Source organism: Vombatus ursinus, unplaced genomic scaffold, assembly GCF_900497805.2.
Source record: "Vombatus ursinus unplaced genomic scaffold, bare-nosed wombat genome assembly UNPS02014816.1, whole genome shotgun sequence".
NCBI lineage: Eukaryota > Metazoa > Chordata > Mammalia > Diprotodontia > Vombatidae > Vombatus > Vombatus ursinus.
In genome coordinates, this window is record NW_020954594.1 from 6,975,490 (window position 1) to 6,990,797 (window position 15,308).

Genomic DNA, 15,308 nt, shown 5'->3' on the forward strand with positions numbered 1-15,308 from the left:
AGAGGTGTTTCCTCTCCACCGCTCCAACAAGCTCTACCACGCCAGCGCTCCTCTTCATCCCAGGACTGCCCCTCAGAACTATGACCCAGATCCAAGCACGGGCAAAGCAAGAGATTCCTGCCTCAGCACTGGCAAAGAGATCCTTGCAATGCCCCTCTGATCAGCCACTTGACTCCCCCTCACTCTGTGGGCTGGAAGCTCAGAAGGCAGTCACTTCCCTCGGAGCGGCTGAGATCTAGCTTCTTCTCTCACCGCAGTCACAGGCTTTTCCCACTGACCTTCTAAGTTGTCTTTGGTGTTCGTGGGTTGAGAAGTCTGGAAATCGCCACAGCTGCCCGTGATTCAGTCCTCTGAGGCCAGCTCCTAGGTCTCTGTGACCTGCGCAGCCATGCCGAACTGCATTCCTCTCCCAGCCCAGCGCGATATACCTTTCTGATCAGCCATCCAGGTTGTCTTGGGCTGGAAATTTGTTTTGCTCTGTCTTTTTGTGGGTTCTGCTGCTTTAGAATTTGTTTAGAGCCATTTTTTGTAGGTATTTGGAGGGCTTTGGGGGAGAGCTCTAGCAAGTCACTGCTTTCCCTCCACCATCTTGGCTCCTGGAGCCAACTTCTGTTTGGGAATTGTGCAAGGAGAAAGAGACAAAGACCAGACTAAGGTCAGAACTTGCATTGAACCACCCCAGAAGCAAAAGATGCTTGCTGTTTGCCATTTGCTTTTTTACTTAAAAAAGTTTTTAAAAAAACTACATTCCTCTCCCCTCCCAGAGTCATCCCATATAACAAATAATATTTTAATATTTTATTTTCCCCCCAATTACATGTAAAGACAATTTTTGACCTTCATTTAAAAGAAAATTTTGAGTTCCAAATTTTCTCCTTTCCTCACCTCCCTCTTCCCTGAGACAGTTAGCAATTTGATATAGGTTCAAGGTTGGGAAACCTGAGGACTCCAGGCCACATGTGACCTTCTAGGTCCTTGGGTGTGGCCGTTTGAGTGAGTCCCAAGTTTTCCAGAACAAATCCTTTTATTAAGGCGATTTGTTTTGTGAAGTTTGGATTCAGTCAAAGGGCCGCACTTGGGGACCTACAGGGCTACATGTGGCTTCAAAGCTGTAGGTTCCCCACCCCGGTTATACGTTTACAATCATGCAAAACATATTTCCCTATTTGTCATGATATGAAAGAAGATGCAGACCAAAAAAAAAAAAACCACAAAAAAATAAAGTGAAAAATCGTATGCATTCTGACTCCATCAGTTCTTTCTCTTGGATCATTGTATTGCAGAGAATAGCTAGGTCGTTCACAGTTGATCATCTTACAATATTGCTGTTATTGTCTAGTGTTCTCCTGGTTCTGCTCACTTCACTCTGCATCCGTTCATATACATTTTTCCAGGTTTGTCTGAAACCATCCTCCTCATCATTTCTTATAGCACAATAGCATTTCATCATCAATCATTCACAGTTCTTCATAATAAAATATTGCTGTTACTGTATGCAAAGTTCTCCTGGTTCTGTTCACTTCATTTTGTATCAGTTCTTGTAAGTCTTTCCATGTTTTTCTGAAATCATAGCTTATCTAAGCAGAGACAAGAAAACAATATACACAATAAATATAATAATGTAAATAGAAAGAATAATTACATATTAAAAAATAAAAAATGAATTAACAAAATAATAAACACCAAGCATGACTCGAAAAAAGAGATATGAGAAGATAAGCCCAAATCACTCTTTGTGGAGATGGGAGGTCCATAGGTGTTAAGCACTGCACATATTTTTAGACTTCTTCAATGTATCAATATATATAAGGTGTGAAGTGAAACCTTGGGGTTGTTTTGATGTGCTTTTTTCTTATTATTAGTGATTTGGAGCATTTTTTCATATGGTTGTGAATAATTTGCAATTCTTTTGAGAAATATTTGTTTATATTCTTTGACCACTTATTTTTAGAGGAATGGCTATATACACACACACTTATATATATTGTCTATATATGTTAGATACTAAACTTTTAACAAAGAAATTTGATACAAGGATTTTTTTTCCCCATTTGACCACTTCCATTCTTATTCTGGGTACATTAATTAGTCTGTACAGGAGCTTTTCAGTTTCGTGTCGTCAAAGTTATGAGTTTTATCTTTTGTAATTAATTACTTCTATCTCTTGTTTGGTTAAGAATACATCACCTACCCGTAGCTCTGAGGGGTATATGGTCTGCTTCTCTTCTAATTTTTTTAATGGTCTGATTATTAATATTAAGCTTACATGTCCATTTAGAATGTATTATGGTGTGTTAAAGTATTGGTCTAAGCCTAATTCCTACCATACTGCTTTCCAGTTTTCCCAATAGTTTTTATCAAATAAGGAATTTCTTCCCAGGTAACTTATGTTTTCCATTTTATCAAACACTGGGTTATTGAATCTTATTGTTTCTGATTCTCGCTTGTCTATTCCATTAGTATAGCTCTATTTTTTTAAACCAATATCAGATGGTTTTGATAATTGCTGCTGTATAATGTAGTTTGAGGTCAGGAAGTACCTTTCCCTTTTCATTCCTATTTTTTTTTCATAATTTCCCTTAATGTTCTAGATCTTTTTAAATGCATTTTGTTATTATTTTACCAAGTTCTATAAAGTATCCTCTTGGTAATTTGATTGGGATAGCATTTAAAGTGTAAATTAACTTCAGAAATGTTGTCATTTTCATTATATTGGCATAGCCTAGCCATGAGCACTGATTCCTCCAGCTATTTAAGTTGTCCTTTATTTCTTTAAAAAGTATTTTGTAATTGAATCTATACAAGTCTCTTGTGTGCTGTGGTAGATTGATCCCCAGATATTTTATGCATTTTGTAGTTATTTGGAGTGGGATTTCACTTTCTATTTTTGCTTCTTGGGTTTTGTTATTATTATATAGAAGTACTATTGATTTTTGAAGGTTTATTTTGTAGCCTGAAACTTTGCTGAAGATATTGTTTCATTTAGTATCTGTTGCTTAGTCCCTAGTATTTTCCAAGTATACCATCACCAAATAGAGATAGTTTTATCTCCTCTTTACCTGTCTTTATACCTTTAATTTGCTATCATTTCCAGAACGATATAAAGTAATAGTGGGAATAGTAGGAATTCTTACTTCATTCCCAATCTTTATTCCATGTTGATTGAATCTTAATACATCTTAAGTGGTATTTGGGGGGGTGGATTTTAGAATATTTTTACTTCTTTTTATTCTTAGGACTTCCTCGGTCTGCACGTCTCCCTCCCAAAACCATGGCTGACAACAGCAGTGATGAATACGAAGAGGAGAACAACAAGGTATGTCCTAACTCACAGCTTATGTTGTGGGATTTCTGCTTTGATATTCCATTGTTCCCTGTGAAGTAACACCAGTATATTTGTCAGCATTTCTTGATTGCCCTTTTGAGACAGGGTAGGGAATCAGAGGCAGTGCCTTGGAAAGATAATTTTTTTAAACCTAATTATGGGAAGCGAAAGCCTAAAATTACAGCTGAATTTTTGGTGGAAAATTTCATGCAGTTTGGACAAAAGGAAAAGAACTTGTTTTTCCCTTCATTTGGAAGAGTATGTGAAGATAACCTTACTTGATGGAAAAGTTCTTTAGTTTGGAGCCGCTGAGCCCAGATACCTCTTTGCCTATTATACTTAGAGTATAGAAAATTATTATATTCAGATTCAAGAAAAACAGATGAATATCAAGTTTCTCTTGAAGATAGGGAAGCAACAGGAAGACAGATCTACCCTGTGATTTGATTCAACTTTAGGAATTGGGGATAACCTTACTTAAACAATTTATGTATTAATGTTTAGCAAATAATCCCCAGCGTTTATTATTAATGCCTCCATTGAGCAGGATATACAGAGTTAAAGTAGTAAAGAATTTTTATGAAAAAACTTTTAGCAATTTCAAAAGCAGATTTCATAAAATTACAGAAAGGAGAAAGTTCAGGATAGATTCAAGATGGTTCCACCGTCTGCTTTAACTTTAAGGAGTGTGTGGTAACTGTATAGTAACAGTATAACCATGAAACTATAATTTAAATTTTTTAAATTTAAATTTAAATTTTTAATTTTTTGGTTTGGAGTTTTACGTTTATTAGATTGTGGCGCCGTGAAGACATTTGGGGATTTTTTAAAAAATTGCAATCAAAAGGTACATTTTAGACATTCTGTTGTTGCTTACAAAGTCACCAGGTCTTTCTTGCCCTGAAATCTGGAATCTATCACAAGTACTAATACAAATTCAAGGACTTGGATAAAGCACATAATTTTGGAGAGATGGACTCAAGAAAAATGACCAGGTTTCCTAAGACAGTCACCCAGTTTTTGGATTATCTTCCTTCCTCTTGTCTGTCAACACTAAATGAACATTGTAGGCTCCGTTATCTTTCCAATACAATGTGCACCCTGAAGCAGCTTAGAGTGTCTATTTTTAGTAGTTGTAAAAACAGCAGAACCAATTTTCCTTAAGTCTTCCCTCCCCCTAACCCTGAAATTGTTATCTGTGTACTTAAGAGAAAATTTAGCAAGTTAAGAAGTAGGAGAAATATATATTGGAATGTTCTAAGTAACTGTAGACCACTGGGGCACAGTAAAGGAATGGGCTCTACTGTGCCATCAGCTGTCATGCAAGTCACTGCTTAATTAGAATAAGCCTTAGTTAGTTAATGTGTAATGTTATTTCTGTTTTTATCATTTATAAAGGAAAACCAAACCGATAGCAGTTTTTATGTTGTTTTGTAACATATGTCACAATTTTATATGCCAATAGGTACTTCACAGTCAAAGAAACAGATTAAGTAATTAAAAACAGACTAGAGCCACACAGCAGTTAACCTCAATATAAGCCTACGGAAACTGAGATTTCAAAACCTACTTTTAAAGGGGGCTATTTGAATGGTCATCCCTCAGGTCCCAAGGGAGGGCATCCCACAGCCCCCAGGCCACAGAGACAAAGACTCGGACCCTGCCTGTCCTGCCCCTGCAAGCCCCAAGCGCCACCACGCCCCTTCCCGTGGACCTGAAAGGGTGGGATGGTATATAGGGAGCCAGAAGCTCAGAAAGGTAGGTGGCAATGCCAAGGAGCAAACAATCTCTGATGTTGGGCTAGAGCATTTAAGTTTGTGCATTTGATTACTTAAGGGGAGAGAAAAGGGAAGTAAAGATAGGGTAAGCACATCATCTAGAGGGGAAATAGCAGCTGAACAAGTGACTGAATTGAAAAATCTACATTTTCTGGAACCTGCTGGTCAGGATTCAGATACAACATTGGCTTAAGTTAAATAAAATTTGAATGGGGCTCTTGGAAACTCCTGAATAACAAATGTGGGTGACATAGTTGTTAGAATGTTTGCCCCACCCCCACATCCCAGAAAAGGAATGGAAAATAGCAGTGAAAAGTGGGGACCCTAGTTAGAGCAGGGGACAGAGTAGAACCCAAGTCCTTCCTTCAGCCCACTTAGGGGAGTTCTTTCCTTCCCCTGGTGATTTGGAGATGGGGGGCGGGGAGGGGGGAAAGGATGGTGGTTAGAGGGAGGAGAGAGAGAAGTGAGTACCATAAGACTTTTGCTGCAAGTACTCTGATCTTCTCTCTGTCTGCTCCTACTCAGGAGAAGAAAAAGGCAACTCAGATGGCCACTCAGCGTGGTTTCAGTGAGAATGAAGATGAAGATGAAGATGATGATTCATCTGAAACTGACTCTGATGAAGATGATGATGATGAAGAGCATGGTGCCCCTTTGGAAGGGTAAGGAAAGATTCCCTATTGCTAATACCTAAGCCAAAGGAAAATATCCTCTCAAAATTATTGTGCCTTCTCTTCAAGACCTGGGAAGACATCAGATTAAAGGTGTGAAAAGAAGATCAATAAAACATAAAGAATACAAAGAAAAAAAAAGTTTAGAAACAGAAACAAACAGGGCAGTTTTGTTGCTACCTTATTAAATTTAACATATACTTTAAATAAAACAAATTTCAGGTAACAAGTTCACAGTTTCACATACAATCCTCTTTTTCATTCTTTGTATATTGGTATGTCTATGTTTGTTGATAATTATTAAGTTCATAATAAAAAAAGACAACTTTAAAATTAAAAAAGAGCAACAGTATACACAATTAAGTGTGAGAATATAGGGAAATAATTGTATGGAACTGAAAAATTCTAGATAGTCCAGAAATAATTTCTACTTGGCCTGATAATGGAACCTCTTGTTTTGGGGGGGGGGGAAGGTAGATTTTAGTTTTTGTTAAAAGGAATTTGCAATCCCTGAAAACATAATTTCTGTCAGTGAAGTGATCCAGAAGCATATTTCATAAAGGGAAAAAACTAGCTTATCATTAACTCTTCACTATGGATAGTTAACAAAATGGATAATCCATATGTGAATGGTCAAAACTGTCTATATGTTTTAAATTGTTATTATTTTTTGCATCTGTGTCACTTCCCACTAATTTGTCCTCTCCCCCATAGAAGCCTTCTCATAACAACTAAGTGTAGGCAAACAAAACAAATCAACATATGAACATAATGGCCATATCTGAAGTATATGTCTCATTCTGCACATATAGTCCATTTCTCTGCCAAGACACAGAAGGCATGCTTCATCATCTGCAGAGTCAGTCTTAGAGCAACCTTGCAAACCCACCCAACAATGCAAGGACCAGGTGAAGCAGTGGGTATATTAGGAGTCCAGTGCTTTGAAGTTAGAGAGCAGCATATCATACCACTCCTCCCTGATAGTCTTGAATATGTTGTTCTTTCCTTCAGTGCCTATGACCCTGCAGATTATGAGCATTTACCAGTCTCTGCTGAGATTAAAGAGCTCTTCCAGTATATCACTAGGTAAGTAACCAGTTTATCACCATTTCCTCCCCATTCCTAAGGGAGTTCATCCTTCCAAAACAGTGGGGTTCTTAATCTTTTTTATGTTTTGGATTCCTTTGGCAGAAAGGGTCTGCTCCCTTTTGCAAAATAATATTTTTAAATGCATGCAATTAAATAAATAAGATTATAAAGGACACCAGTTATATTATATATTATTAATGTATAGTTATAAAAATATCTTTAGAAAGCAGGTTCATGGACCTCAGGTTAGGATCCCCTGTTCTAAAGTTTTATGATTTACTAATGATAGTTAATTGCCTATATTTATTTCTCCACCTTCCTTTGATGGTATCTCTTAGATACACACCCCAACTGATTGATCTGGACCACAAATTGAAACCTTTCATTCCAGACTTCATCCCAGCTGTTGGGGATATTGATGCCTTCTTAAAGGTACAGTTGAAAAATCTCTTCCCATGATTTTGTCCATCTCAGATATCTTCACTGCATCCAATCAGTAGTAATTATTTTGGTAGCCTAAGGTTCAGAAGCCTAAATCTCCTATCCCTGTCTTCATCTGCTAATCAAGCTATTCTTCTTCCACCATTCAGATTGATCTCAAAATCCACTTCTCCAAGAAACCAACCTAAATTGATCTAACAAGAACTGATAATTTTCCTGACTCTGTTTTGACTAGAATTAGAATGTTTTCAGCTGTTTCCTTTGGTACACACTCTATATTCCAATAATGGACAGAGTGACTCCATTTATTTTTGCTGTTCACCTCAAATTTCACTTAGTGCTGATATGTAATTCTCTATGTAGGTATATATATATATGGTGTATGTGTGTATATATGCGTGTATATGTATATATACATATATGTACATATATACACACAGACATTATATACACACACAGACACACAGACATTATGTTGATGTCTTTTACTTATATATATGTATTACTGAGTCTGTGTTAAATTGTAAAAGGAATTGTGTATATGTAGTTCTCTCTATATAGTATCTTCAGTAGCACCATACAAAAACAGTCTGTTATTTGATAATATATGCTTGATAATGATAATGATAACCTGAGTCTTTCTCCATCAGCTTTTTGAAAATAGCCTGATATGTTTACTCCCTCCACTGCCGTCCCTCCACTTTCTTCTCTACGTCAGGTGCCACGTCCTGATGGGAAGCCTGACAACCTTGGCTTATTGGTGTTGGACGAACCCTCTACAAAGCAGTCTGATCCTACAGTGCTTTCCCTGTGGTTGACAGAGAATTCCAAGCAGCACAACATCACAGTAAGGCACTGGCCTGGAAGGGTTCCCAGCCCAGAGTACTGAAGAATTGAGAACCCAGTGGGCATTCACAGAATTGACTGACTGCTGCTGGGTTGGTTAGCACTGGCTCCAACAAGAATCTCAAGGTGTGGGGCCGGGCCGCTAGGTGGTGCAGTGCATAGATCACTGGCCTGGGAGTCAGGAGGACCTGAGTTCAAATCCGGCCTCAGACACATGATACTTACTAGCAGTGTGACCTTGGCCAAGTCACTTAACCCCAATTGCCTTGCCAAAAAAAAAAAAAAGAATCTCAAGAGGATATCCTATGAATTTACTTCAACTGTTGACACATTTGCTCTTTTCATCAGCTGCCCTATTTTTGAAACGTAGCAGTAGGGGAGATGAGTTAGTGGCTTTGAGGGACACAATTATTGCCCATAACTTCAATGTTTCCCTCCTTTTTCTAGCAACAAATGAAGGTAAAGAGCCTGGAAGATGCAGAAGAGAATCCCAAAGCTATTGACACATGGATAGAGAGCATCTCAGAACTCCACCGTTCCAAACCCCCAGCCACTGTCCACTATACCAGGTCAGGATTCCCTTTCCTTCCCAAAGTAGTCTTCTAGTCTGTCTTCTGGCAATCCTCATATCTTTATGCAGAGAGCAGGCGTGGGGTTCAATCAATACAATTTAATGAATATTTATTAAGTACCAACTATATGCCAGGCACCAAAGAAAAATCTAACCAAAGCCAACTGACACAGCAGTCTGATCATGTACACTAATTTCCATATCTGTAGTCGCCTACACCTCTGCAGAGAGAAGGAAAGCATGGTGTTCTTTTTACTTCCAGTTCATTTTAATTTTTTTCAATTAACAAAAATCTTTTTCTCTACCATCTCCCCCCCATTGGGGGAAAAAACCTTTTGTAACAAATATGCAAATGAAAAGATATTTTAAAATTAGCACATTGGCCATTTCCAATACATACATACATATATATTTATGTATATATACCCATATATATGATATTTGTATGTGTACATCTGTACCATAACTCTGTCACCTCTCTATCAAGAAGACTGGATAACATATTTCATCATCCTTCCTCTGGAATCAAGGTTGGTCATTGCATTGATCAGAGTTTTTAAGTCTTCCAAAGTTATTTGTCTTTCCAATAGTCTTATTATTGTATAAATTGTTCTTCTGGTTCCGCTCATCTCACCTCAGTCCATACAAGTCTTCCCAGGGTTCTCTGAAACCATCCATGTAATTGTTTCTTATAGCACATTAACATTCCGTTCTATTCATGTAGCATCATTTGTTTAACTATTCCCAAATGATGGGCATCTCCTTAGTTCCCAATTCTTTTCTACCATAAAAAGAGCTGTTACAAATATTTCTGTACATATGGGACCTTTACTTCTTTCATTGCTGTCTTTGAGATATAGACCTAGTAGTTGTATCTCTGGGTCAGAGTGTTTAATAGCTTTTTGGGCATAGTTCAGAATTGTTTTCCAGAGTGGCAGGACCAGTTCACACCTCTACCAACTGTGCATTAATGCACCTGTTTTCCCACAGCTCCTCTGCCAGTTGTCACTTTCTTTTTTGTCATTTTTGCCAGTTTGATGGGTGTGAGCCGAGGAACTCACGTTCTGATGGTGGAGAAAGAGAGTGCCTATAGAAGTTTTCACATGCAAGTCACATAGAAAGTACAGATAGTCAAGATAGAGTCCAGCAGCAAAGAATTGGTAACATAGCTTCTTCACTAATGTTTCCACTGATAAAAATCATGTCATTTTCTGATGTTGAATCATCCGACAGTGCTAATTTGATGGTGAGAATTTCTTTTTTGGGTCTTCAGCAGCTGTGGCTTTAGTACCTGCAGAAGCAGTTGTCAAGCCATGTCTCCAGTGGCGTTGCTTCCCAAAATGATTACTTCAGGACTGGGCTGAAAGCAGGATCTTGTCTGGGGGTGCTCTTGGGCCTACCTACCTATTGGTGTCAGGTGGTTAGCTTTTGGTGGCAAGGAAGATAGGACCCTTCTCTACAGTAATTGTTCCCCTAAATGATGGCTGGAAGGCCCAGGCTAAAAGCTAAAACCAGTGGTCTAGGGGGCACTCCTGTTCCTAAGGCTCTTGGATTCAGGGTTATGAGCTGACTACTGGAATTGAAGAGGAGATTGTGGTCAAGGTAGTACTGGTAGTTTTCCTTGCTATGCTGCCTCCTGTTTCTTCCTCAAGGTGTCCCATTGCCTCAGCCTTTTCTGGTCTGCCTAGTTGTCAGTGGTCTCTCTTTCCTTAAGTTATTTTTTATTTACTTATCAACTAAAGTTATTATAAACATGTTGGTAGAATGTAAACTCCTTGAGGGGAAGGGATCCTATTTTTCTTTTTGTTTTTGTATCCCTTGAACCAACCACATAGTAACTACTTAATAAATGCTTGCTGAATTGAATTAAATTAACATTGGAACCAAAACTCAGGTCTTCTTTAAATTTTGGGTAAAATGAATGTTTCCATTTGAGGAATTTTTCCTTTGGGTTAGAGCAAAGGGTAGTATTGGAAGGGGAAGATGCCTGATATCTTTTCTGTTAGACACAAATCTGATGTCATCAGTTTGTACATCTTACTGACATTTGTCTTTGCCCTTCCAGACCCATGCCAGACATTGACACTTTGATGCAGGAGTGGTCCCCAGAATTTGAGGAGCTTTTAGGCAAGGTGGGTAAAATCATAGTGCACTGAGGGAGTGGGATATGTACTAACAGGACTGTATTTGGTCATTAGTACTGTTATTTTAGATTCATTAAAGGAGAGAGTCTTAAAAAACCACTTATGTGAAGTGTTTAGATAGAGAGATGGAGAGCCAGTGAAGGAGTGGTTAGAGAAGTAGGGATAGAGGCCAGGGGTGGGAAACCGATGGCCTCAAGAGCACAGGTTCCCCACCCCTGGGATAAACCCTACTCCACAGGAGACTGGTGTCCCTGAAGCCAAGAGGCAGGAGAATATCCAGCAGTAGGGAGGGATCAACAGTGTCCAAAGCTACAGAGAGCTCAATGAGGATAAAGACTGAAACAAAGCCATTGGATTTAGCTATTTGTAGGTCGCTGGCCATCTTTGAGAGCAGCAGTCTCCTCAAGCTTCAGTCCCTTGACTCATCCTCCACTTTCCATTCTATTTTCAGGTGAGCCTGCCCACGGCTGACATTGATTGTAGCCTGGCAGAATACATTGATATGATTTGTGGTAAGTTTTCATTATCCTCTCACTCCAGTTTCTGTAGCTTTTGTTTTTCTCACACCAAAATTTCAGAAATTCCCAGCCCTTAATGAAGGGCTAGTGCTACCTGTGGAAAATAACATCTTACTCCTCCAGATTGTTGTCTGTTACCTATTGTGTCATTTGGAGTTGAGCCTAGATGCTGTTGGATTAAAAGAGAATGATACCCACCCCACCCCACCCCCTGCACGCCATCCTGCTCCAGCCTCTGAAATCCATCTCTGCTGGAGTCATAGAAGTCATAAAATCGTTAAGTTCTTTCAAAATATATGGAATTTTTGGGGCTGGTGGCACAGTGGATAGAGCACTGGCCCTGGAGTCAGGAGGACCTGAGTTCAAATCTGGCATCAGACTCATAACACTCGTTAGCTATGTGACTCTGGACAAGTCACTTAATCCCAAATGTTTCACATAAAAAAAGAAAAAGGAATTTTCCCCTCCAGGAAGAAGAATGAATGTCCTGGAACATGAATAAATGAAAAAAATTATCTATCAAATGCCTGTTGTATGTCAGGCATGGTGCTTGATGTTAGGGGTACAGAATCAAGAGATAGTCCTGCCTTTAAGAGACTTACATTCTAATAAGGAGAGACAACACATAAAGGATAGTGGTGTCCAGGGAAAGGAGATAGGATCTGGAGAATCACGGGAATGTTGAATGGGGCTGAAGGGTAATCAACTGTCACATCCTTACCAGAAGCCATTATAGTATTAATATAATCACTATTCTCAGAGCAAGAGGTGGAAAGCTGGGGGTAGGAGATAGAAAGGGGTGTAATGGTAGAGTAGATGGCACAATGGCCTGATGGATATGAAGGGTCATCTAGAGATGGGAGGACATAATAAGTTAGGTGACTCTGTACTTATTCTCCAGACAGCACAGGTCTGATGCCCATCCCCTTACCCCAACTTCAAGTAGGGTTCCAGAGCTGAGTGAATTAACTCCCCTAGGAAGGGGGCTATGATCTTGGGAGTTCTGGTCCAGAGGATGCTGTTCCAGATGGGGAGAGGAAGGTATCATCAGTATAGATGGCAAGACATCCTCTGAGATAAATGGATAAATATCTTACGACTTCCAGATTTGAGTTTGATCCTATTCCCAGCGATTTTTTATTTTAGCTATCCTGGACATTCCTATCTACAAGAGCCGGATTCAGTCCCTTCACCTCCTGTTTTCGCTGTACTCTGAGTTCAAGAACTCCCAGGTAAGCATAGCACCAAGGACCAGCTGATGATACTATTGTGGAGAGAACTACAAGGAACCCAGTGCTTCATGTACAGTCATCTCCATACAAATTTGCTGTGACAGTAGAGGATGACTGTATGCAGAGTCATTTACACATCTAGAACCAGCCTAATAATTAATCCAAAGATAACAGAACAGAGACCAACCAAGAAGGAATGGTACAGGGTGTTAGAGGGAAGGGGAAGAAAATAGAGGTGTGGTGCATCAGGTAAAGCTTAGCCAGAAGTCAGAGAGCTCTTACAAATACAGGAAAACAACTGATAGATGCTGAAATGAGGCAGGAAATAAGGAGTTCCTTTGTAATAGAGTTCAGAGCAAACCTCTGGCTGATGTTATAAGACATCACCAAAGAATTCTTTTGAGAATGAACTGATGAGTTACTGACATATCTCATATTTTCTATTTTCTCTTTGCTTAGCATTTCAAAGCCTTGGCTGAAGGAAAGAAAGCAGGCACTCCTCCATCCAATCCCACCTCCCAGGCTGGAGATGCAGAGACACTGACCTTCAGCTGAGCCCCTACAAGTCTCTCTGTCTCAAACCTCACACCTGGATCCTTCATCTCCCCAGCTGAGAAGGGGAAGTTGATCTTAGCCAAGCTCTATTCTTTGCCGTGGGCCATACTTCTGCTCAAGGAAATATCATTCATTCCTTTTTATTGCCCTCTAGCAACTCAGAGACAGGTCAGAGTGCACTGCAGACACTTGTTAAAAAGTGCTTACCTATCTTAGCCTCTGTTTTCACCCCTTCCCTCAGGACGTGGGTATTCATAGCACACTATAGGGGTTTGAGTTAGAAGGATATTTCAGGCGTCCTGGAATTTCAGACACTAGGGAGTACAGATTGGGGAAGATGAGGAAACCTAATAGCTGTCTTATTTGCAATAGGAAGGACCTGTTATCTTTACTCATGGGGTTTATTAGCATAAAAATTAAAAATAAAATATTTTATCTGTTAGACTTTTTTTCTGTTTTAGGAAAGAGGAAATGTTGACTAATGACTAAGAAATTTGATGTGTACTAAGGCATTATTAGCAGTTTAAGTAAACCTTTTAAATCCAACCTGGTACCCTCATTTTTCATAAATGAAGGCTGTTGATAGCCACAACCTTAAACCCTGCAACAATTTTTTCTCTTTGTATTTTGACCCAGTATGTCAGGCCCAGGGGTACAATCCCCCAGTTGTGTCCTTACTCTTTGGCTGGATACCCAGTTGAGCCTCTGGTATTAAATCTGATGGAAAGAAAGGAAGCAGGTATGCTATGGAAATAAAATGTTCCTTAAGGCTTTTATGAAAATTAAGAGATCATTCCAGGTTATCAGGAAAGTTATAGACCCCCTATTGCCTTGGGTAGAGGTGAGGCCAGACAGCCAGTTACTCAGTTCTCATGCCTGGACTAGTGTATCAGCCTGTCATATGATCTCCCTGTTCCAATTTATCTAACATATAACTGCAAGAATAATCTTCAGTTTTCAATATATCTAACCCCCAAGAGGTGATTGAGTGACTCCCTATTGCCTGCTTGCTTTGTGATCCTTGAGCAAGTCACTTAATTGTTAATATTTCTCAGTTCCCCCTTCAGTAAAATGGGGGAATAATTCCTAATCTACCTATCTTGTAGGATTAGCAGTGAGGAAGAAAATGAAATAATATTAGAACAGACTTTTCAGTATCATACATATACATTCTATTTCAATAAGCATTAAGTATCTACTATTCGATTCAGTGAACATTTGTTAAGCACTTATAGGTGCCAGGCACTGTACTAAACACTAGGGATACAAATAGGAAAAAGACAGTCCCTGCCTTCAAGGAGCTTGCTTTCTCATAGGGGAAGACAGTACACAAAAGGAAACTGAAAGGGCGCCTCCAGGGGTACCCAGTGCAGGGACATGATGTTAACGGAATCTGGAAACCACGAAGAACCACTGATGGAAAATGAAGTAACCTGGAAAGTACTGAGCTCTCTGCACAGGAGGCTTTGGGGGCAGCTCATTGCTCTGCTTCCAGCCCTCCTATCAGAGAGGGGCAGCAGCAGGGGAGAGAGGGGTGTGAAGTAATCAAACACTCAGTCAGTCTACATAGTGATGAGCTTATGCTGGGGGAGCTGTGATGTTTCCTGGCACCTTGACACCAAGCAGAGCTGCTGATGGAATAAAAAGATTATGTGCTAAGGGGGTCCCTCTCAACATCTTTCTCATTACTGCCCAGCTTGGCCTCTGCTTTTGTCAAGCTAAGCTGATTTCAATTGTTAGAGCTGGAACAGACGTAGAGTTCATATACTTCAACACATTTTGCCATAAGGAAACAGATTAGGGTACACGTCATCTAGTTCTTTCTGTTACACCACCCTGCACACTTCATACGTTCCCACCTCTGAGCTTTTATGCAAGCCATTTCCCCTGCTTAAAATGTCTTCTTTCTCTTCTCTGATAATCCATAAGCCCCTTCTTTCAAAATACTTCCATGCTTCCATTACCTATGGTCATATCGATGATGCGGCACAGTACAATAATGAGTAATAAATTTTGAGTCGGAGGACATGGGTTCCATTCTCAAGATTGTTGCTTATTAGCTAGCTGTGTAACCCTGAGCAGGTCATTTAACCTTTCAGTGAAGTGTCTCAGTTTCTTCTGTAAAATGAGAGGGTTGG

General features: G+C 39.5%; 1 protein-coding gene across 1 annotated transcript in view; it reads left to right on the top strand.

Annotated features, from left to right (window-relative positions):
* Nucleotides 1-13,716, top strand: part of IFT46 (intraflagellar transport 46) — a 22,991-nt gene extending 9,275 nt beyond the window's left edge. Inside the window, exons 3-13 of the mRNA XM_027835601.1 lie at nucleotides 3,237-3,316; nucleotides 4,931-5,083; nucleotides 5,629-5,765; nucleotides 6,786-6,860; nucleotides 7,202-7,295; nucleotides 8,023-8,151; nucleotides 8,598-8,719; nucleotides 10,787-10,853; nucleotides 11,317-11,377; nucleotides 12,530-12,615; nucleotides 13,075-13,716. Coding sequence (XP_027691402.1) covers nucleotides 3,237-3,316; nucleotides 4,931-5,083; nucleotides 5,629-5,765; nucleotides 6,786-6,860; nucleotides 7,202-7,295; nucleotides 8,023-8,151; nucleotides 8,598-8,719; nucleotides 10,787-10,853; nucleotides 11,317-11,377; nucleotides 12,530-12,615; nucleotides 13,075-13,170 — 1,100 coding nt within the window. The 3' untranslated portion in view covers nucleotides 13,171-13,716. The remainder of the gene's footprint in view (nucleotides 1-3,236; nucleotides 3,317-4,930; nucleotides 5,084-5,628; nucleotides 5,766-6,785; nucleotides 6,861-7,201; nucleotides 7,296-8,022; nucleotides 8,152-8,597; nucleotides 8,720-10,786; nucleotides 10,854-11,316; nucleotides 11,378-12,529; nucleotides 12,616-13,074) is intronic.
* Nucleotides 13,717-15,308: the final 1,592 nt, after the last annotated feature.